Genomic DNA, 22,075 nt, shown 5'->3' with positions numbered 1-22,075 from the left:
GAGGCCCACCCCTGAACAGAATGCTGCCCCGTCCAAGAGGCGGTCTGAGGGGTCCCCCTGGACAGCTGACTTCCCCTGTACCCCACGGAGCCCCATCCCTGGATCGCCTCCCACTTCCGGCCATGTTCCCCCACTTCCAGCCTTTCCTGACAGACTGGGTGCAACTGGAGGGGAGTGGCTGGTCGAGGGAGGTACATAAAGATCTTGGCCAAACGTGGCTTTTCCCATAGAGGGGCAGAGAAAAGGACCCAATCAATTAACCTCTGACCTGGGTTTTTATGTGTACACACTCCAGTGCCTAATTAGCTCCCCCGTCCTCAAAGTCCCGCTTCCCCTTTGGTCTCTTGTGCATCAGGTAACTCTGATGCAGTGGCCACCCCGATTCAGGTGTCCCAGGCAGGGGAGGGGCTTGGGCAGGAGGAAACTTAACTCGATTTTTTGTTGAAAAACCTCAGCTTCTGTCTGAGGGGAAGCTGCTTTTAAAAATAAACTCGCCTTCTCAGGTTAATTCACAACACCAGGTACCTGTTCTAGAAACTTCTAAAAAACACAGACTCTCTGGGGAAGGCTTTCACATTGGTGGCAGGCCTTGTAGCAATGAAAGACATCTTGATGGCTTCTTCTCTCACAGGAAATTGATGACCCTTGCAGCTTGAACCCAGGTCTGCAACAGCTGGGCTGGGTGTCTAGGACAGTGTGTATTGTTCAGCGGGGGGAACCCTTTTCTCAAATTAAACAGTCCACACCACTGGCACCTATAAGAGACTCAACAGATACTTAGTTTGCTAAACTTTATTTTATAGCATATACATTTACATTTACTAATCATAATGTCAATTTGTTAACACAACGAAGCCCTAATGGACCTGATTCTGAAATCAGGAGCTGGAGAGCTGGAGGCTTTCGTCACCTTGAAAGGCCAATTCACTCCTCTGTTTTGTTTTGCTCAGACCCAAGGAAAACCATGATGCACACAGGTGAAGAGCTACAAACGGAAACCATCTCCTTTCTTCCTGCATCCTCAGACTCATCCAGGCTTTTGAAATGAATCGTCAACAAGAAATCTGTTTTCAAAGTCGAATCACCAACAACATCTAACAACTGTTCACATTCTTTATCACAAAAACTGAAGCCAGAAGAGAGACCCTAAAACTCTCTCTGATAGAATATGAATTACTGCGTGCCGTATTGATACATCTGCCATCACACAATTGAGTATCACAGCAGGACAGAAGTATGTGAATTACAAAGGGAAACTTCTTTCAGAGTGTTCTATGACAGGCCATGCGCAGGACCAACTTCTCCCACTTGGAACTTTTCCTATCAGTCACATTTACAAGAAATTCAATTATATGCAAATAGGTGGTGGACTCAACGAATTGGATACCTGGACCAAAACAAGCTAACTGATGAACACAAGGTAATATTTTGATAGTCTCTGATGTGACTTGTTTGGCTTATGACACATTCAAGTAGTCATCTTTCAGTTGTTTTTTTTTTTTTTTAAATACATGAAAAAATAGATTCGGATTACTTCTTTAAGCACAGCTTGGGCTTCCCTGGGATACAATCTGGAAACCACTGAGCTCAGGTAACCCGCCCCTCCCCCGACTCCTGCACACCCAGGAGACATGGCATTCTGGTCTATTCAGAGGGCAGAAATTAACAGCCAATTTTTAAAGCATATTTTTCTCTCTCTTCCTAGAATGTGAGATTTGGTCTTCAGCCTCAAAAAGAGTTTGGGGGTATTGGATGGAATTAGAGCCAGGGAGCCAGGAATGCCAGAGTCCTTTCCTATCCATTGCTCCTCTTGCCTACACACTTCCTGCAAGGGTTTCACCCCAAATGGGAATCCAAGTACCATTTTTATTAACAGGACCGAAAACCAAACACTTCAAGGCCTAAGTGGACAGTCTTTTTCCCCCAAACCGATGCTTGGAACCTTAACATCCTCTGGTTAGAGAACTGGAGGATGGATATTGCAGACCAGTCGCAGCAAGGAAGTCAGGTCTGCAGCAAAGACCTTAGTTTAACCTACCCGGTGGTCGAAGCAGAGAAAGGGAAGAAGGGAGCGAACGGCCGCCCCGCCCTTTACAATGCCAGGCCCTGCAGAGGTTGGCTGATCATCCAGAAAAGGAAGCAGGGGATGGGGGAGAAAGGCCGAACATGGATGAACATAACAGTGACCTTTGCCCATGTGCCAAGGTGAACGTTCTAGAGTTTTCCCAATCTGCTTAGTGACTCTCCAACCTCTGAAGGTGAGTCTAGGAAGAGGTGAAAAAGCAGGCCTGGCAGAGATAAAGCATAGGGGTACGCCTCCTTACCCTAATTCCTCCCACCTAAACCTCACATACCATTTACCTCTAAGAGCTGGATCTCTATGAACTGGGTGGGTCCCTAAAACCGTCAAACGTCAACGACAAGAGAAACTTTGTTCCCCACTTGGAACTTCTTCCTTGGTCTTCCTTCGACTGCACAGGTGCAGATGGAAATCAAAGTTTTCTGGGTTCTGTGGATAAATTAGAACAGCTCAAGAGGGGAAGCAAGGGGAGGTGTCACTGGAAAGTTTTTTCACCTCCTTGGAACTTCTAAGCCCTTGAACATTTCCATCTCCCAAACAGGCCTCCAGAAAACTCCACCCTCAAAGCCACCTACTCTGACAAACAATATAACCCCAAATTATTCAATTCTTACTGAGGGAGATGGATCAGATGAGTGTCAAATGACCGAAGAATACCACGGAGACACTCACCAACAAAAGACAGGTCAGTGGGTTTGCTCTGCCAACTCCTGTCCCCACAGGTGTCCCCAGTGTTGGTCTTCAGGGGCTCCTAGGAGGGGGGTCAGGGCTCTCAGCCTCCAAAACCTCAACTGGTGTGTCACCCACTCCCTCCACTGCACTGGGGTCCTCCTCAGCGACCATTTGATCCTCTGTCCCCTCGGGTTCCTCCGTCCCCACCTGCCCCTGTTGCTCCTCCCCCTTCATCCACTTGTTGACACAACCCAAATGACTTCTGTTGTCATTCTCACCACTGGAGGCATGAGGAGAGCCTTGCGGCTTGGCCTTTGGACCCTGGGAGGTTGAGGCCGGTGACTCAGCGGGCTGTGGGCTCCGAAGGGCCTCCTGATCCAATGCATCCCTTCTCGAGCCTTGCCCTCTCTTTGGAATCTCTGGCTTCTTCCTGGTGTCTTCCGGATCGACAAGGACGTAAGAGACAGGGCCCAAGCTCACCTTCTTTTTCTTCCTCATGGGAGCAGGGCTCTTTGCCGAGGCCCAGCCCATGGCCTTCTTCTTTGGTGGGCCCTCTGGACCACCATCTTGGTCTGACTCAGAGGCAACTCCAGGGCTCGCAGCTTCTGCCTGGGCATCGTGGGGCGGGTTGCTGGGAGACTTCCAGGCACATTTCGCTAGGGCCTTCTTCAAAGCTGACCCCTCCTGCTTCACACAGGGCTTTTTGTTGCTCCTGATATATTCTGACATCTCCATATTTTCAGCATCATCAGCTTCAAGATCCTCCAAGAAGGCCGAGCTGTGGGAATGGTTGCCTCTGGATTTCTTCCAGGGCACTGGTTCCTGCTTGGGAGTTTTTTTCTGCTTCTTTCTCCTGGGGCGAGTCTTAGCTCCAGCCTTTTGAACCAGAGGTTCAAGAGGGTCACCCTCATCTTCCACGTCATTCCAGCCGTCCAGGTTCTCCATCTTCAAGACAGAGCCCACCTCTGCAGCCCACCCTGGCTCCTTCTTGACCTTCCTCGCTGTTGCCAAAGCCAAGGATGCCACTGCTTGGGCCTCAGCAACCCCTTGAGCCCTGGCTTCCTCCCGGCTGCGGATCTCGCCATCCATGTAGAAGATGATTTGCACCACCGCCCCCAGAAGCACCCCCAAAGCTTCTGCCCAGTTCTCTGGGGGCTGATTCTGGTTCTGGGGTGGTGGGCACTGGTTGAGCTGAAGCAGGCGGACCAAATCGTCCCAGGTGCGCCCCTCTGCATCCAGGAATTCACTCAGGTTTTTAAAAAACTCAGCATCCTGGGTGGGGTCCCTACAGACCACTCTCCAGATGCCCCCCCTTCCTGGGAATTCCCGGGGTATGGCCCTCAGATTCACACCCTCGCCCACCTCAATGAGAGCAGCTTTGGCATTCTCTTCCCTCAAAAAAATCTTGTTGAGCACAGAGTACGGGCCCAGCGGGGAGAGGACGCCATTCAAGGTGTCCTCAATTTCCACTTGGCCACAGTCCTCCGGGATGCCTGTGACCAACAGGCACCTGTGGATGTCCACCTCCATCCCCCGGCACCAGTCCTCCAAAAGGTTCACCGTCATGGTCATGGACACCTGGCAGCTCGATTCCCACGTGTACTGAAGAGTCTACGACGTGGACCGGGACTGCAGCGGTCCCTAAACAGCAATCCTGTAAGGTGACAGGAGAGGGAGGTCAAATTCCCGGGAACACGGCCAGGCTCCGAGTTCTCAGCTGCCCCCTCCAAGGCTGGCCTGCAGGAGGCCTCGCGCTTTCCCAAGGCCTTCCTCCCCAAACCGGGCCCCGGGTGCTCACGCGGTGTCCTGGAATCGCCGAAAACCGCGAGCGGCCCCTCCCCGGGGCCTGGCTCTCGGCCAGCCCGTCAGGGATGCGGCAGCCCCGCCTCTGACCGCCCAGACGGGCCAAGGAGAGGCCGCCGGGATGCAGCCGCTTACCAGGTGCCAGCTCGGGCCACGCCGGCACGGATGCTCTGGGCCAAGTGCCCGAGACGCCAGCGTCCGCCCCCGCTCGGACAGGGCGCGTCAGGTGGCGTCTCGCCTGGGTCCAGGCAGCTGCGCTGAGCCGAGGCCGGCGTCCCAGAGCGCGCTTGCGCACTTGCTCTCGCGTAGTGCCCGCGGTCTCCATGGCAACCGCTGGTTGCAAGCTAGCGCGTGGGCTGTGCAGTTGGGCCTGGGAAATCGCGTGGGAGTGCGACCGTTCACCTATTCACCGAGCCCGAGGTCTGCATGTTCTCCGATTGCCCTCCCGGACCCGGTCTTTCCACCTTTCTCTACTCAACATGGGCCTCCGGGACGGGGGTAGGGGGTGCTGACTTCTATGGCTGCACCAACTACCCCTCTTACCCTCAGCCTTCCTGTTGGGTTGAGCCAACAAGACTCCTAGGAGACAACAGAAAGCAGAGGGCGAGAGGAAACAGCGGCTTCAATCCCCATGGGTTCCCCTAATAAAAGCCACAGCTCTTGTTGAGAGCCTTCTAGGTTAGCTACAGTTCCTTGTTCCAGAAATTTCCAGAAGTTTCTAGAAACTTCTCGATTTTCCACCCCCTTCAAGCCTGGGGATAGTGCCTCACCTTTCCTTGCTGGTTTCCTCAACTCACTGCCTACAGGTAACACCTTTGTTAATAGTTAATGAAACAGTCCTCAGTGACTCAGTTTGAGTTGCCATATTTCCTGTCAGGCCCTCACTGATACATCTATCAATGTGGCTTCCTAACTGTGCGATCTTAAACAAGAAATTTGAGCTCTCTGAGCTCCTTCTTCTTCTTCACAATAGGAATACCAATAAAAACTTTCCTGATCTGGAAATTTTGAAGATTAGGGGAGATCACATATGAAAAATGCAGTGGGCCTGGGTATTCAACCAAAATCTGTTGTTTGGATTCCATTTTGGAATTGGCCTTTGCAAGACCAAATAGCCAGATATCCATTTCACTTTCCTCTCTGATATCCCTGAACTTGGGCATGATCAATATTTGTGTGATTGATTGCCCGAGTTGCCATCATATTTTAGACATCATTCAAATTGCTAAATCTGAATATTCACATTCCAATAAAGACAAACACTCTAGCTATAACTAACGTTTTTTTTTTTTAATTTATTTATTTTATTTTTGGCTGTGTTGGGTCTTTGTTGCGGTGCGCAGGCTTCTCATCGCGGTGGCTTCTCTTGTTGCGGAGCACGGGCTCTAGGTGCGTGGGCTTCAGTAGTTGTGGCATGCAGACTCAGTAGTTATGGCTCGAGGGCTCTAGAGTGCAGGCTCAGTAGTTGTGGCACACGGGCTTAGTTGCTCCGCGGCATGTGGGAATCTTCCCGGACCAGGGCTCGAACCCGTGTCCCCTGCATTGGCAGGCGGATTCTTAACCACTGCGCCACCAGGGAAGCCCATAACTAGGGTTTTAAAATCTCAAGTGTTTAACATGTTGAAATTCTATGAATCAGCTGAAGAATGAATGTATATCACTATGCAGTGGTTTTAAAATGTTGCCATAAATTCTTTAACACTCCTTCTATGGAGAGGTGGGGATCTATGTCCCCTCTTCTCGAATCTGAGCAGACTTGTAACTGCATTAACCAATAGAAAGTGTGGTAGAAAGGAAATGATTGGGCTTCCCTGGTGGCGCAGTGGTTGAGAATCTGCCTGCCAATGCAGGGGACACGGGTTCGAGCCCTGGTCTGGGAAGATCCCACATGCCGCGGAGCAACTGGGCCCGTGAGCCACAATTACTGAGCCTGCGCGTCTGGAGCCTGTGCTCCGCAGCAAGAGAGGCCGCGATAGTGAGAGGCCCGCGCACCGCGATGAAGAGTGGCCCCCGCTTGCCACAACTAGAGAAAGCCCTCGCACAGAAACGAAGACCCAACACAGCCATAAATAAATAAGTAAATGCTTTTTAAAAAAAAAAAAAAAAAAAAAAAAAAAAGGAAATGATTGAACCAATAGTATCATGGAAGGGAAGCTACGTGACTCCTCAGGCTAGGAGGAGGCCATGCAACGTCTTCCTTGTTCATTGGGACAATCTCATTCTTGTATCTTTCAGCATCCAAGTAAGAAGTTCAACTATCCTCTGACTGCCATGCTGTGAGGAAGCCCAAGCCACACGGAGAAGCCACATGTGTGTGCTCCAGTCAACGATTCCCAGCTGAGCCCAGCCTTCAAGTGAGCCCACCAGACATGGGAGTAAAGAAACTTGTAGATGATTCTACCCCCCAACCACTTGAGTCACTCCCTAACCACTTACATCATCCCAGTTGAGGGCTAGACATGGCATAGCAAAAACAAACCATCACTGCTTTACCCTGTGTAAATTCCTGACCCATAGAATCAGTGTGTATAACAAACAGTTCTATGCTGCTAAGTTTGGGGATGGCTTATTATGCAGCAAGTGATAACAGGAAGATATTGCAAAAGTAGAATGCGTCTAGGATTGGTGATGATTGACATTACTTCAAAAGACACAGAGAGCAACGATCTTTGGTCCCTGAAAAGATTCCCCAAAGTAGCTTTTTCTGGCAGTGCACCGAGTTTCACCTCATGGGTTTGTTTCAATGATATACCATCGTTACTATCAACAAGATCCTCCGGTTTCTCAGATGATGAGACGATAAATCTTCTACTTTAGTCAGTTATTTTTAGCAAGGAAGGAAAGTTTGATAGTTTGGTGAGTGTCACCATCAACTGAGCTGGTCAAATATGTCTTGTTTCTTCTTCAGCCATTTAGTATCATAAAGCAGAGTAGCCAGAAGAGCAAGTTGTAGCTGACTTTGCTACAAGATTATACTGCCAAACTTAAAAAAAATTGGGTACTAAATTTAAAAAATTAAATTGTAATAAAAAATTTTGAATTTGATAGGGTTTCAGATTTGTTCTTATATTCCCTAAAGTTCATTCTATGATGGTGATTTTTGCCTGTGACCAAATACTCAGCATTCAATGTTTTATTTTTAAAAATGTGTATTTGGGGGTTTCCCTGGTGGCACAGTGGTTAAGAATCCACCTGCCAATGAGGGGAGGCGGGTTTCATCCCTGATCCGGGAAGATCCCACGTGCTGCAGAGCAATTAAGCCCGTGCGCCACAACTACTGAGCCTGTGCTCTAGAGCCCGCAAGCCACAACTACTGAAGCCTGAGCACCTAGAGCCCGTGCTCTGCAACAAGAGAAGCCTGCTCAATGAGAAGCCCGCACACTGCAATGAAGAGTAGCCCCCACTGGCCGCAACTAGAGAAAGCCCGTGAGCAGCAGCGAAGACCCAACGCAGCCAAAAAATAAAATTAAATTAAAAATGTGTATTTGGGGGCTTCCCTGGGGGCTCAGTGGTTAAGAATCCTCCTGCCAATGTGGGAGACATGGGTTCCATCCCTGACCCAGGAAGCTCCCACATGCCACGGAGCAACTAAGCCCATGCACCACAACTACTGAAGCCCGTGCACCTACAGCCCGTGCTCCGCAGCAAGAGAAGCCGCCGCAATGAGAAGCCTGCGCACCGCAACGAAGAGTAGCCCCTGCTCACCGCAACTAAAGAAAACCCACACACAGCAACGAAGACCCAACGCAGCCAAAAATAAATAAATAAAATAAATAACTAAGTAAAACATGTGTATTTGGTCCTGACACATAGTAAACTGTTATTATCGTAAAGGCAAGAGTTCCAGGAGCCCTCCCACTGTTGAGTGGCATTCTTCTTATACCATCTTTCCATTGACCTGAAGTTTGTTCTGGGATGGTTAAACCATTGGGTCCAGGAAAGTAAGATTGGTAGCATAATGTCTACCAAATGGGATGTTCTTGCTAGAAGAGTGTAGCAAGTTGCACTAAAATCTAGTGGTAGCACAAGGGCGCTGTTGTAAATTTGCTGATGGAAAATGGATAAAATTAAAAGGTCAAAAAATACCAAGTGTTGATGAGGAGAAAATTGACTGGAACTCTGATGCATGTAATACGTGTACACGTCTCGTGCATGTGTATTGGAAACGCTTTGGCTGTATCCACTAAAGGAAAGCAGATGCTAGCCCTACAACTTAGGAACTCCACGCCCAGCTATGTATGTACCCAACAGAAATGTGTTCCCTAAAACTATAAACAAGGATATTCATTGCAGCACAGTTCCTAGTAGCCAAAATGTAGAAGCTACCCAAACACCAATCAACAGAAGAGCGGATAAACTGTAGAATGTTCACAGGATAAAATACTGAACAATTAGAATGAATGATCTACAATGACACACAACAATATAAATGAATCCTGCAAAATCTTGAGCAAAAGAAACCAGATACACAAGAGCACATACTGTATCATACCATTTATATGAAGTACAGAAACAGGCAAAATTAACCTATGTTTTTAGAAGTCGGGAGAGTTGTTTCCTGTGGAATGTCTAATGACTTGAAATGTGTCTCCCTCTGAGCGGAGGGAGAGCTAGTCAAGATCTGTTTCTTGCTCTGGTTGTCAGTTATAGGTGTGTTCCGATTGAGAAAATTCAACGTGTTGTATGCCTATGATATGTGCACTTTTCTGTAAATATTTCATACTAGTCTTTGCTGTTTTGCTGATTGATTAGATGTGAGGTGCAAGGTAAACTAAGCAAATGTGACCCCAGGGTTTTGGGATGAGTAACTAGAAAGAGCATGATGGCACTTAGTTTTATATGGGGAAGGTTTGATGGAGAACAGACTTGGGAAAGAAGGGAGAGGGTGAATCAGAAGTTTAGTTTGGGCCGTGATGAATTTGAGATACTGTGTTGACGGTCACAAGACCAACCTCAGTGTCAATGATTTGCTGGGAGTCTTCCTGGGACTCAGAAAAATTATTGTACTCACAATTATACTTTATTACAAGAAAAGGATACAGTTTGAAATCAGCAAAGGGAAAAGGTGCGTAGGGCAGAGTCTGGGAGAGACCAGGTGCGAGCTTGCAGTTACCCTCTCCCAGTGGAGTTACATGGACAGCACTTACTTTTCCCAGCAACAGTGTGTGACAACACATACAGAGTATTGCCAACCAGGGAAGCTCACCTGAGCCTTAGTGTCCAGGACTTTTTTTTTTTTTCTGGGTCAATCATGTAGGCATGGAGCACACACGTGATTGACTTTACTCAGCCTTCAGCATCTCCAGAGGTCAAAGTGATGCTGCAGGGCACAAGGCCACCACCATAAATTGCATTATTAGTACAGGATCCTCTAAGGCTTAGAGGTTACCCAGGAGTCAGAGAAGGGCTAGTTGATTCTTTAAAAGGTTCGGGGTTTGGACAACCCAGACCTGTTGAGTTAACTCTTCACTACACGGATGCCTAAGAGTGTTTCAGTCAGGGTTCAATCAGAGAAGCAGATTCTGAGTTAATTAAGCATTTCAAAATATTAAAGAGATAAATAAATGCGTGAGAGAGAAAAACTTTAAATTTGTTATTTATATATGAACATACAAATATATATTTATAATTACCTATACAATATACAATTACATGTATAGGTAATTATAAATATATATTTGTACATATGTATGTATGCATGTGTATATATATGTGTGTGAGTGTGTATGTGTGTGTGTAAGCGGAATCAGCTGCCTGCCCCTTCTCCCATCAGTGAACCACCGATGATTACCAGTGGATCTAAAAATAGTTTTGAAGCAACTTTGGTAGGAGTCCTGGCTGTGGTTTCCATGACAACACTTCCAACTGCAGTTTCCATGACAACGCGTCCATGCAGCCCCAACACTTTCACCCGTCTTGGCACTTTAGGGTAACCTTTGCATCCTCTTCCTCTCTGTTTCACCTTTAGGTTTTTATTTTGTCTTCTTGTGTATTTTGAATGAAAACACACAGAATTTCCATGAATACTAAGTTCCAGGGGCTCTGGGCTCCCACCCAGATTTCCCCTCCTGGGTAAGTTGTAATAACCCACCGTGGTGGTTCTGTGACTCATCTGGCTTGTTCTGACCGGTTTGTGATATGAGAGCTCCTTCTTGTTCCAGAGTTTCTTCAGTTTGTACTTTCTAAAGGTCCCATGACATGGCTTTCCTCGTCACCGCTAACCCCCAGACTGCTAACCTCAGCATCTGATGTGAGTCTGCATATATATTTCTCCATCTCATATAATCATTAAAAATACACAGACTATAGGGAATTCCCTGGTGGCCCAATGGTTAGGTCTCCACGCTTCCACTGCAGAGGGAATTAAGATCCCACAAGCCGTGCAGTGCGGCAAAAAAAAAAAAAAAAAAATACACAGGCTATTTCCAAATACCCATAATTTATTTATATTTTGAAAAAAAAATATTGTTAAAATACTCCAGAAAAAACAAGAGGGTAGGGGGATAGAAGGAACAAGATTGGCTGTGAGTTGACCCTGAAAAAAAACTGTTATAGATGGAGGTCATGATACTATTCTCACTACTGTCGTTTACATTTTTTAATTTCCATGAATTTTTTTTTTAAGGAAAGAAAGAAAATGTCTTCTGTCTTTGGTATTTTATTTTTCGTTTTTCTTGCTAACACAGTTTATAGAAAGAGTAAAATGCATCCCCACAGGATTTTATTGTTTTAATCCTAACTGTTCTCATAATAGCTGGTACTACAACTTTTAAAAGGTAAAATTCATATTGTTAACTGGTTAGAAAGAGTCATCCTATCTGTCCTTGTTTTGTTGAAATATTTAACCAAATAAATATATAACCTGTTCTCTATTTAAATAATTATTCTCATAATTTTAGAAAACTGTCATTATTAAATATTTAGATATATGAAAAAAGGTATACACAATAATAGAATGAGTGCCTGCATGCCAGTTTACCCACCACCCCACCCCCAGCTTAAGAACTGAAGCATTTCCATGTTCATTTACGTCTTTTTCAGCCATGATCTTCCACTATTCTCACCTTAGGATGTTTGTACTTGCTGTTCCCTGTGTGGTTCCCTCCTTGTCATTCAAGCCTTGGTCCAAATGTCACCTCCTCTAAGAAGCCTTACCAGACTCTACCTAACTGCAGGAGTTTCTCCCTCACACACACTCACAAAAATCACTATCACATCACGTTGGCTTATTAGTGTATCAGTTAGCATCACTGCGTAACAAACAATTCCCAAAGTGGTTTAAAGACAGTACATACAGTATCTAAAGTTGTACTCCCCATGACAACAGAAGCCCCCAAGGGTAGGCACCTTCCCTGTCTTTTTCACCATCAGATTCCCAGAATCTAGACAGTGTTCGCCACAGAGGGACATTTAATCATTCTTTGTTGAATGAATAAATGACTGCATCCATTGACTGTCCTGGGTTGGAAATGGAGCCGGCCATTTGGACAACCACTGGAACTCTGAAGCCAGAGAGTGAGACACTCTCTTTAAAAATAAATAAATAAGACAAAACAAAGAGGGTTGCCTCTGTCTGCAGTGCTGGGAAGGGAGCCAGAACAAAGGAGTGCTTATTCATCAGTGTAGACAGGTAAATAGTAAACTCCACATGAGAGACGCCCGCCCTCCCCTGCCTTAGAGGGTGATTTTTTTTCTTGATGACAGTCAATGAGGCCAGTCACTCCAGGTGGCCATAAATCCTGTGGGTGGCCATTCCAGGGAAACTTTTGAACCTGTACTCTCTCTGCCTCTTCTCTCTAAGCTCAGGTCCCCCTAGTCAAATCAAGGTTGGAGTATTCACAGCTCAAGTCCCCTTCTCACCACCACCCTCCATTACTCTTCACATGTACATTTTCAAAAACCTCCACTGCTTGTTAACAGGCCTTACCACAAAAATTTACTTTTTATCCTGGCAAGCTTTCCCAGTGGATTTCTTGAATTCCCTCTCCTTGTTGGTCCAGCTAAAAGAATCATCAGATGGTCAGAGCCAATGAGAGCCATCTTCTAGGACAACCCTTGTTGGCCTGGCTATAGTGCATGCTGAGACCCAGAGAAAGTGAGGGCCAGAGGTAGGGGGGTTGTAATCAGGAAGAACAAATCTGACTCCATACTGGATCTGTTTCTTTTATTTTAACCTTTGTATTTTATTGCTTTTGCTCTAAGTTATTCACTAAGGAGATGTTGCCTATAAGCTTAAAGTATACATTAATAGCCCATCTCCAGGAACTTTGTCTCCCATGCCTGAGCGTTAAGCTAAAGTACCTTTGTTTAGCTCACAGGAAACATCCTGACCAGACTTACCTGTGAATGGCTGCAGGAAGGAAGAAATTAACACATCCCCTCTGGAATCTGGCTGGAACCAGGAAATACAATAACTTATCACCTTTTTTACTTTACCTCCTTACCTCCCCCTCTTTGTTTTATAGAAGAAACTAACATCCACCCCAGGCAAGATGGTTCTTTGGGACACTAGTCCACCATCTTCTCAGTCTGCTGGCTTTCCAAATAAAGTTGCTATTCCTTGCCTCAACAATTCATCTCTCGACTTATTGACCTGTCATGCAGTAAGCAGTACAAGCTTAGACTTGGTAACAGGGTAACCTCAGAGATGGAGCTGAGCACTTGAATATGCCTAGGGGCTCTTGTAATAATTATGATCATCGCTATTATCATTGTTATATTAATATAATATAATATAAAATTACTATTATTATTATTAAGCATGGTTCTAGTACAGCTTATACAGCAGTGAACAAAACAGATAAAATCCATGAGCCTTGCAGACAGATGGAGTAGAGTCTTTCCAGACAAGGAAACAGCCAGTGCAAAAGCCCAGGGGCTGGAGATCGTGAGATGTTTGAGGAGCAGCAAGGAGGCTAGTGTGACTGGTGCAGATGGAGGGAGGGGGAGAAGGTGGGAGTTGTGATCAGAGAGGGACTGGGGTCTTGGGAGGACTTGGCTTTTTCTCAGAGGAACATGGGAGACACCATGGGGTTCTGAGCAGAGGTGTGATCTGATATGAATTTAACCCTCACAACAGGCACATGGACTAGAGATTTATCAACCCATTATATAGATGAGGACACTGAGGCTCAGAAACCACACATCCAGTTTGTAGGGGAGCCAGGATCTGCTGAGATTTTTTTTTTTTTTTAACTTTTTGGCCACACCATGTGGCATGTGGGATCTTAAAGTTCCCAGATCAGAGATTGAACCCGAAACCCCTGCGGTGGAAGCACGGAGTCTTAACCGCTGGACCACCAGAGAAGTCCCAGGAGCCAGGATTTGAACTTACATCTGTCTGGCTTGCTGTGTCCCTGACCGGGGACTTGGACCCCAAGCAAAGAGGATAAGGGCAGCCTGGTGACCCTGGCTCTGGAACTGAGCAGAGTAGATTTCGGAAAACAAAGATCCACAGAGCTCCCTGAGTAGGGCTGGGCCTGACGGAGACTGCCAGCTGCTCTCATCAGAGACCCTCCTCCTCTGTTCCATCACCTGCCAACCAGAGACCAAACCTCATGGCCAGTCCTAAGATATGTGATTATCCAAGAGCAGTTCTGGGGAGGATCTGGAATTTACCTTTCTTGTTCAGCTTGGATTCCTCCACTCACTGTAAGTTTTTCTGGACTCTCACAGTGCCCTCGGCTTCTCTCTGCAAAGCCTTGGTCACACTTGACCTGGATCACACCTCCTTGTCCTTCAGGGCTCAGCTTCCTCCAGGAAGCCCTCCCTGACTGCCCAAGCTGGGTCCAGCGCCCCCTTGAGGCTCCTTCGTCCCAACTCTGCACACTCTGGGTCATCACTGCCTGGAGATGGGTCTGTCTCCCCCACTGGATTGTGAATCCTGGGGGGTCAGAGCTGGGGCTGTCATTGGTCACCTCTGTGTCCCCAGCACAGGCCGGACACAGAGGAAGGGCTTGGGGAATATTTTTATTGGATGGATTTGCCATAAATTCTCCAAAGACACTAATGCAAGAGGGGAGGACGTTTAAAGTGATGGTCATCTTGGGTCAGGCTCATGACCTCAGAGCTGGGAAACCTTGAGCACATCACTCCATCTTTCTGAGCCTCAGCTTCTCTGTTTGCAAAATGGGGTGTTGGGAGGATTCTGGGGATGATACATATGGATCTCGGGGCCTGGCACATAGAACTCACTCAGCACATAGCTTTCATCACTATTATTATCCAAGATGGGGAAATGAATGATTTTCTGGACAAGCACTTATTTTATCTTTTCCGAATTTGTGTGAGGGGGGCAAGTATGAATAAGTGTCTTAATCTGATTATAGAACACCAAAAAAGAGCAATATATAGCTATCATGAAAGAACATACTGAAAAGAGGACAATAAAAATCTCCCACAAATTCATGCTGCATGGAGGACCTCATGACCATCTTTTTAAAGGTAAAATCTCAACTCTCATACAACCATAAAATGGACACACGCCAAATGTTTTATTTAACTCATCAAATAACTCCGTAAGATAGTACCAGTACCAGATAGTAACCAGCTCAAAAGGAAAAAGCCACAGGGCAGACACACAGGTAAGCCATTAGGAAAGCTAAAATGAACTTCCTTTGTATATAGAAAACTGGCTTTTCCCCCAGCAGGAGAGGGAAATAATTTGTCCTCCAAGACAAAATTCACTTACTGTATTTGGGCAACAATCATTTGCATTGCTTTGTTATCTGCAATTTACAGAGGAGTAAAGCGCTCAAAGATTCGGAGACCCCATGGAATCTAAAAACCCGAAAAGGGGTGCCAGAAAACCCTGAATTTTCCGGCAAAGACACCAGTCAGCTTTTTAACACATTTCAAGGTCTTGCACAATTTTTCCCAACAGAAACAACAGAATACAAAATATCTGAATTCATCTTGTGTAGTAATATGTTTTAGGAAGCTTTATTTTCTATGGGGCATATGTGTGTGTGTGTGTGTTTTCTGGGTCACAGTAAAATGCATTTCTTACCATGGATCATGGTCAGCGACGTGTGACAGCCACTGACATAGGTTAATTAGCTACTCCCCTATGGATGGATATGTAGGGTGTTTTTTGCTGATTTTTTTGCTATTTCAAATGGAGGGCTGAGCAGAGTCACTGGGTAGGTTTTGTTTCTACGTTGCTTGAAATCAGATGTGACTTTTCAACTTGTTTGAAACGATGATGTTTTTCCAAAGACACTGCATCTGGTTTGTGCATTTTCATTGCATGGAACAGGAATCTAAAATACAGACTTGGGACTTCCCTGGTGGTCCAGTGGTTAAGACTTCGCCTTCCAATGCAGGGGATGAGGGTTCGATCCCTGGTTGGGGAGCTAAGATCTCACACGCCTCAGGGCCAAAAAACCAAAACATAAAACAGAAGCAATATTGTAACAAATTCAATAAAGACTTTAAAAATGGCCCGCATCAAAAAAAAACACCAAACTTTAAAAATAAAATAAAATACAGCCTCATGCTTCAGTACCACGGAACTGGCAACTGTATCCCCTCCCAGGGCCATTCTGAGTTCTCTCTCTCTTCCTCTCTGGAAATAATCGACAAAACCTTAGGATTATGTGTTGGGGGGAGAGAGGTGTTCTCATCTGAGCTGGGGCTCAGGTTACAGCCACCAGCTGCAGGCCCTGAACTTTCTCCTGACAAAAAAATACCCAGCAGCTGTCTCCATTCTCTAAAGGGAAGGAACAAGGTTCCAAGGGAGGAAACATGGCCAGGAAACTGGGAGGCCCCATGTTCTTTTTCTTTGCTTAATTTATTTTTCCTGAAAAACAGCCACATGGCAAAATAATCTATACAGTAAGATTGCATGAATATAACATTCAAAAATAGTCAAATCTATAGTGTTGAGAGATGCGTAGCTTGGTAATAAACATACATATCTATAGAAAAGCAAGGAAGTGTTTATCACAAAGTGGGGTATGATTTACCCTGGGGGAAGGGAGGGGTTTGTGATGAGTAGGACACGTGGGGCTTCTGAATTAACCGTTTCTTGATGGGTCATAGTATCATGGAATTTGCCATGTTTTTTGTTAAACTGTGTTTGGGGCACATGTTTGTATGCATGATACATATTCCATGACTTTTAAAAATGTTTTTTACAAGCAGCTACTCATTCGGGTACAGCAATGGAATGAACGTTATGTCTATTTTCTAGAACGTTCCACAGATGAAAATCTGAACCCAGCGGTACAAGTGCGCATTTTAAAAAGACCAAATGCACAAAACAGTCAGGTGAAGCTTCTCTCGTTTATGTTGTGGACGCTGATCATATTTCTTCCTGGTGTCTGGAAAGTGTCACGTGGTGAGAATAGTCTTGGCTGGTGACTAATCCTGCTTTCTTGTCTGAAGCCCTTAACTAAAGGACAGAAGAGAATAAACTATTTTACTTATTTTTCTGAAAGAAGATGTGTATTGTTGTCTTCAAATTCTTTGAATACTAAATTATGTTTACGTTTGCCAAACATTATAAATATCTACTTGAAGATGGCGACACAGCAGAAAGACAACTGGTAAACCAAATTTAATAAACAACATGAAGAGAGGTAGATCATATTCCCTTGTGGGCTTGAAAGATATCACGTGGAGGGAAAAATCACATATCTTTGGGTGTGTCCTCCTACACTGTTGCTGGCAATGTAAATTGGTGCAGCCACTATAGATAACAGTATGGAAGTTCCTTAAAAAACAAAAAATAGTTGCCATATGATCCAGCAATCCCACCCTTGGGCATATATCTGGAGAAAACTCTAATTCGAAAAAATACATGCACCCCAGTGTTCATAGCAGCACTATTTACAATAGCCAAGACATGGAAGCAACCTAAATGTCCATCAACAGATGAATGGATAAAGAAGATATATATATACAATGTAATATTACTCAGCCATAAAAAGAATGCTATTTGCAGCAAAATGGATGGACCTAGAGATTATCATATCAAGTGAAGTATGTGAGACAGAGAAAGACAAATATCATAAGATATCATTTATATGTGGAATCTAAAAAAAATGATATAAATAAACTTATTTACAAAAGAGAAATAGACTTACAGACATAGAAAACAAACTTAGGGTTACCAGGGGGGATAGCGGGAGGTGGGAGGAGGAGATAAATTAAGAGTTTGGGATTAACATATACACACTACTATGTATAAAAGCGATAAACGACAAAGACCTACTGTACAGCACAGGGAACTATATTCAATGTCTTGCAATAACCTACAATGGAAAAAAAAAATATATATATATATGAATCACTTTGCTGTACGCCTAAAGCTAACACAACATTGTAAATTAGCTATACTTTAATTAAAAATGGTTTTTAAAAATGACATATATTTAAATCCTAAATGCAAGGAATTGGGCTACGGAGGAGGACATTAGGAGAGGGGTCGTGGTAATGAGGAACATACATCTGACCGACGACTAGAGAGATTTTATTCCAACTGAAATAAGGTTTATGCAGGAATGAGGCCACCCTCCAGGGCCACCCACTCACACACCAGGAAGGTTTTGAGCTTAGAGGTTGAAGGGAAAAATGAATCATTTGTACATCTTTCTTTTTTTTTTTCCTGGCTAGAGCTGGCGTTTCCATTAAAATGCTCCGTGGCCGCCTCACCCTAGTTACTTGTTTTTGTTTTTTTACCCCCAGTGTCATTTATATAGACATTCTTTATCTAACGATGTAAGTAATATATGATTACTACAGAAAAACCTCGATAAACATGGAAAAATTAGCCATCGTTTTGCCACATACACACCATTTAAACATTTTGCTGTAGAACGCTTTGCTTATTAAAGTTAGATTATTGGTTTTAATTCAAAGAATGTAGAAGCCTTTTGGGGACTTCCCTGGCAGTCCAGTGGTTAAGACTTTGCCTTCCAATGCAGGGGGTGTGGGTTCGAGCCCTGGTAGGGGAGCTAAGATCCCACATGCCTCAGGGCTAAAAAGCCAAAACATAAAACAGAAGCAACATTGTAACAGATTCAATAAAGACTTTGAAAATGGTCCACATCAAAAAAAAAATCTTAAAAAAAAAAAAAGAACGTAGAAGCCTTCAAAGTAAGCTGTATCAGTCTTCCCATGGCACATAATAATAATTATTATCACTTTTAAAACAACACCGCCACCGACAGGGCCCAGGGCCGCCACATAGAATGAAAGGAAGCTTTGAGCGGCAATCAGGACTCCTGCGTTCTGCTGCTGTTCTGTCACCAACTTGCCCTGTGACCTTAGCAAGATCCTTCCCTTATCTGGCTTCAGCTTTTTGCCTCTGAAATTGGAGGATTGCAGTAGAAATGGTTCGAAGCCCTGGTCACACGTTAGAGTCACCTGGAGAGCTTTTCCAATTGTGATGCCTACGCCCCGTCGCAGACCAACAGGTTCAAACTCTCTGGGGGTGTGGCCAGGGCATTCCAATTTTTAAAATGCTCCCCAGGGAATTCCAATGAGTAGCCAAGGTTAAGAATCACCATCCTGGGAGTTCTCTGGTGGCCTAGTGGTTAGGATTCCGGGCTTTCACTGCTGTGGCCCGGGTTCAGTCCCTGGTTGGGGAACTGAGATTCCCATCAAGCCACACGGTGCAGCCAAAAATAAATAAATAAATAAAAAGAATCACCATCAACATCTTTAAATCATCCTTTATCTGGGGTTCTGAGTCTGTAGTTTCCAGGGAAGAGAGGACCCAGGCTGTTGCAGCTGCTCCAAGGAACACACCTTGAGAATCACTGCCGTAGATGCTAGTTAACTCTTTCCCTGCTGCGACATCCTACGAGTTTATGAGTCTCTGGTCATTATAAACAAAACCGAGAAGGATTGGGAGTCTGGGGTTAGCAGATGCAAACTAGTTTATATAGGATGGATAAACAACAAGGTCCTGCTGTATAGCACAGGGAACTAGATTCAGTATCTTGTGATAAAACATACTGGAAAAGAATATGAAATAGAATACATATATATGTATAACTGAGTCACTTTGCTGTACAGCAGAAATGAACATGACATTGTAAATCAGATATATGTCAATTAAAAAAAAATGATTCCTGGATGACAACACGTTTTTAATAGCGAAGTCCTTTTGTGGTTGGGTGGATCAAACGCTCACCCCGAATCAGTTGGGATGTCGAGACTTATGATACCACCAGCACCAAGAGGGTATGAAAAGGTTTCTTACTCTCGTGCTGGATCTTTCTCGAGAGTCCAGGGCAGGCACAAGGCAGTCTGGTGGCTTGAACAGAATTGGAGTGAGTGGGTTGGGTCTTTACGGTAGGTGGGGCTGGGGGTTGTAAGCCTTGACCTTCACACCATTGCCAAGGACAGGAGGGAGTGGGCTTTTCTATGAGCTTTCCCAGACATGGGGCGGGCGATCTAAACGCTGTGGATGGTCAAACCTCAAAAAGAAAGTCCGGGGGCTTCCCTGGTGGCGCAGTGGTTGAGAATCTGCCTGTCAATGCAGGGGACACGGGTTCGAGCCCTGGTCTGGGAAGATCCCACATGCCACGGAGCAACTACGCCCGTGAGCCACAATTACTGAGCCTGCGCGTCTGGAGCTTGTGCTCTGCAACAAGAGAGGCCGCAACAGTGAGAGGCCTGCGCACCGTGATGAAGAGTGGCCCCCACTTGCCACAACTAGAGAAAGCCCTTGCACGGAAACGAAGACCCAACACAGCCATAAATGAATGAATAAATAAATAATAAATGAATAAATAAAAATTAAAAAAAAAAAAAAAAGAAAGTCGGGGGACTTCCCTGGCGGTCCAGTGGTTAGGACTCCACACTTTCACTGTGGAGGGCCCGGGTGGACCCCTGGTTGGGGAACTAAGATCCCTCACAAGAGCGTGGCCTGGCCAAGTGGGTGGTGGGGAGTTGGCCCCTTTATTACAGAGGTGTTACATTGTGAGTACATTTATACATGATTACAAAATGTAAGTGGCACAAGGAATGGGCAGACCTTGCTCTGGGCTGGGTACTGTTCCGAGTCCTCTGTGCTGAGGACTAAAACTTCACAGCGACCAGCGGGGAAGGGGCTGCATCCAGCATCGCCCCATTTTCAGATGTGGAAGCTGAGGCCCATGGAGCTGAATGACTTGTCTAAGTTCACACAGCCTAGGAGTGGGGAGCTTAGCACTTGAACCCAGATCAGGCCTTCAGAGATTACACTCTTGGCCACTCGTGCTGTTCTCTCTCTCTTTTTTTTTTAAACTAATTAATTTATTTTTGGCTGTGTTGGCTCTTCATTGCTGCGCCCGGGCTTTCTCTAGTTGCGGTGAGCGGGGGCTACTCTTTGTTGCGGTGTGAGGGCTTCTCAGTGCGGTGGCTTCTCTTGTTGCGGAGCATGGGCTCTAGGCGCGTGGGCTTCAGTAGTTGTGGCATGTGGGCTCAGTAGTTGTGGCTCACGGGCTTAGTTGCTCCGCGGCATGTGGGATCTTCCCAAACCAGGGCTCGAACCCGTGTCCCCTGCATTGGAAGGCAGGCTCTTAACCACTGTGCCACCGGGGAAGTCCCATGTGCTGTTCTCTTTTTTTTACAGGAACACAATGAAAACAAAATCCTTTGTTCATCCATACACATATTTTCTCTTTTTTTGGTAATTCAGATGGTAATGCACAAATGGTAACGTGCATCCAGATCGCCTCGGTGCCTGGTTAAAACGCAGATCCTGAGGCAGTAGTTCTAGGCTGGCGCCTGGCTGTCTGCTGTTTAACCGGCTCCCAGATGATGCCAAGGGAGATGGCAAGCACTGTTCTACACTTGCTATTTTCAGTAAACAATACTTTTGTTCTATCATCTATCCATGTATCCATCCCAATTTTTTAAGGCAGTAGAACATAGTAATTAGGAGTACCATCTCTGAAGTTAGATTCTCTGAGTGTCAATACTTCCTGGATGGGTGATTTGGGATGAGCAATTAACTTCTCTGTGCCTCAGTTTCCTCATCTATAAAATAAGAATTATAAGACTAGTATCCAACAAGGAAATGAGAATTAGAGGAGTTAATTCAAGTAAAACTCTGAGAATGGCCCATCATAAATGCTCAATAAGCATGTGCTATAATTAACAATGTAAGGCTGCTGTTAGCGATGCAATGAATTAATTCATACAAACAGATTCGTACAAAAGTCTCCTACAACTCGAGACACTTCATTGGCTCTCTGTAAAATTTAGCTATTTTCATTGTTAAGGAAAATGTTTTGATTTGGGGATGTAAGAGTCTCATATCTTTTTCTTTATTTTTTTGTAATTACAAGCTAAGACGAGATTTAAAATATAGCTATTCATCCAAAGCACATGAAAAGATCCTCAACATCATTCCTTGTCAGGGACATGAATATTAAAACCATGATGAGGGACTTCCCTGGTGATCCAGTGGTTAAGACTCTGTGCTTCTACTGCAGGGGGCATGGGTTCGATCCCTGGTCAGAGACCTAGGACCCCGCACACCACGCAGCCAAAATAATAACAATCATATAATAATAATAATTA

The 22,075-nt window shown here is 45.2% G+C and overlaps 1 protein-coding gene across 2 annotated transcripts; it reads right to left on the bottom strand.

The window, feature by feature from the left end:
• Positions 1 to 812: 812 nt before the first annotated feature.
• Positions 813 to 4,824, bottom strand: PNMA8A (PNMA family member 8A). Of its 2 annotated transcripts, none has more exons than XM_007168172.2 (2): positions 4,691 to 4,824; positions 813 to 4,406 (listed from the first exon to the last, which is right to left on the bottom strand). In XM_007168172.2, the coding sequence occupies exon 2, from the start codon at positions 4,322 to 4,324 to the stop codon at positions 2,822 to 2,824; it is 1,503 nt and encodes a 500-aa protein (XP_007168234.2). In that variant the 5' UTR covers positions 4,325 to 4,406; positions 4,691 to 4,824; the 3' UTR covers positions 813 to 2,821. The 2 variants fall into 2 exon arrangements, with proteins under 2 accessions (XP_007168234.2, XP_007168235.2); XM_007168173.2 differs by having other exon boundaries at positions 4,551 to 4,806.
• Positions 4,825 to 22,075: the final 17,251 nt, after the last annotated feature.

The sequence above is a fragment of the Balaenoptera acutorostrata genome, chromosome 19 (genome assembly GCF_949987535.1).
Source record: "Balaenoptera acutorostrata chromosome 19, mBalAcu1.1, whole genome shotgun sequence".
In the NCBI taxonomy this organism is placed as follows: Eukaryota; Metazoa; Chordata; class Mammalia; order Artiodactyla; family Balaenopteridae; genus Balaenoptera; species Balaenoptera acutorostrata.
This window is presented reverse-complemented; position numbering and strand designations above follow the sequence as displayed.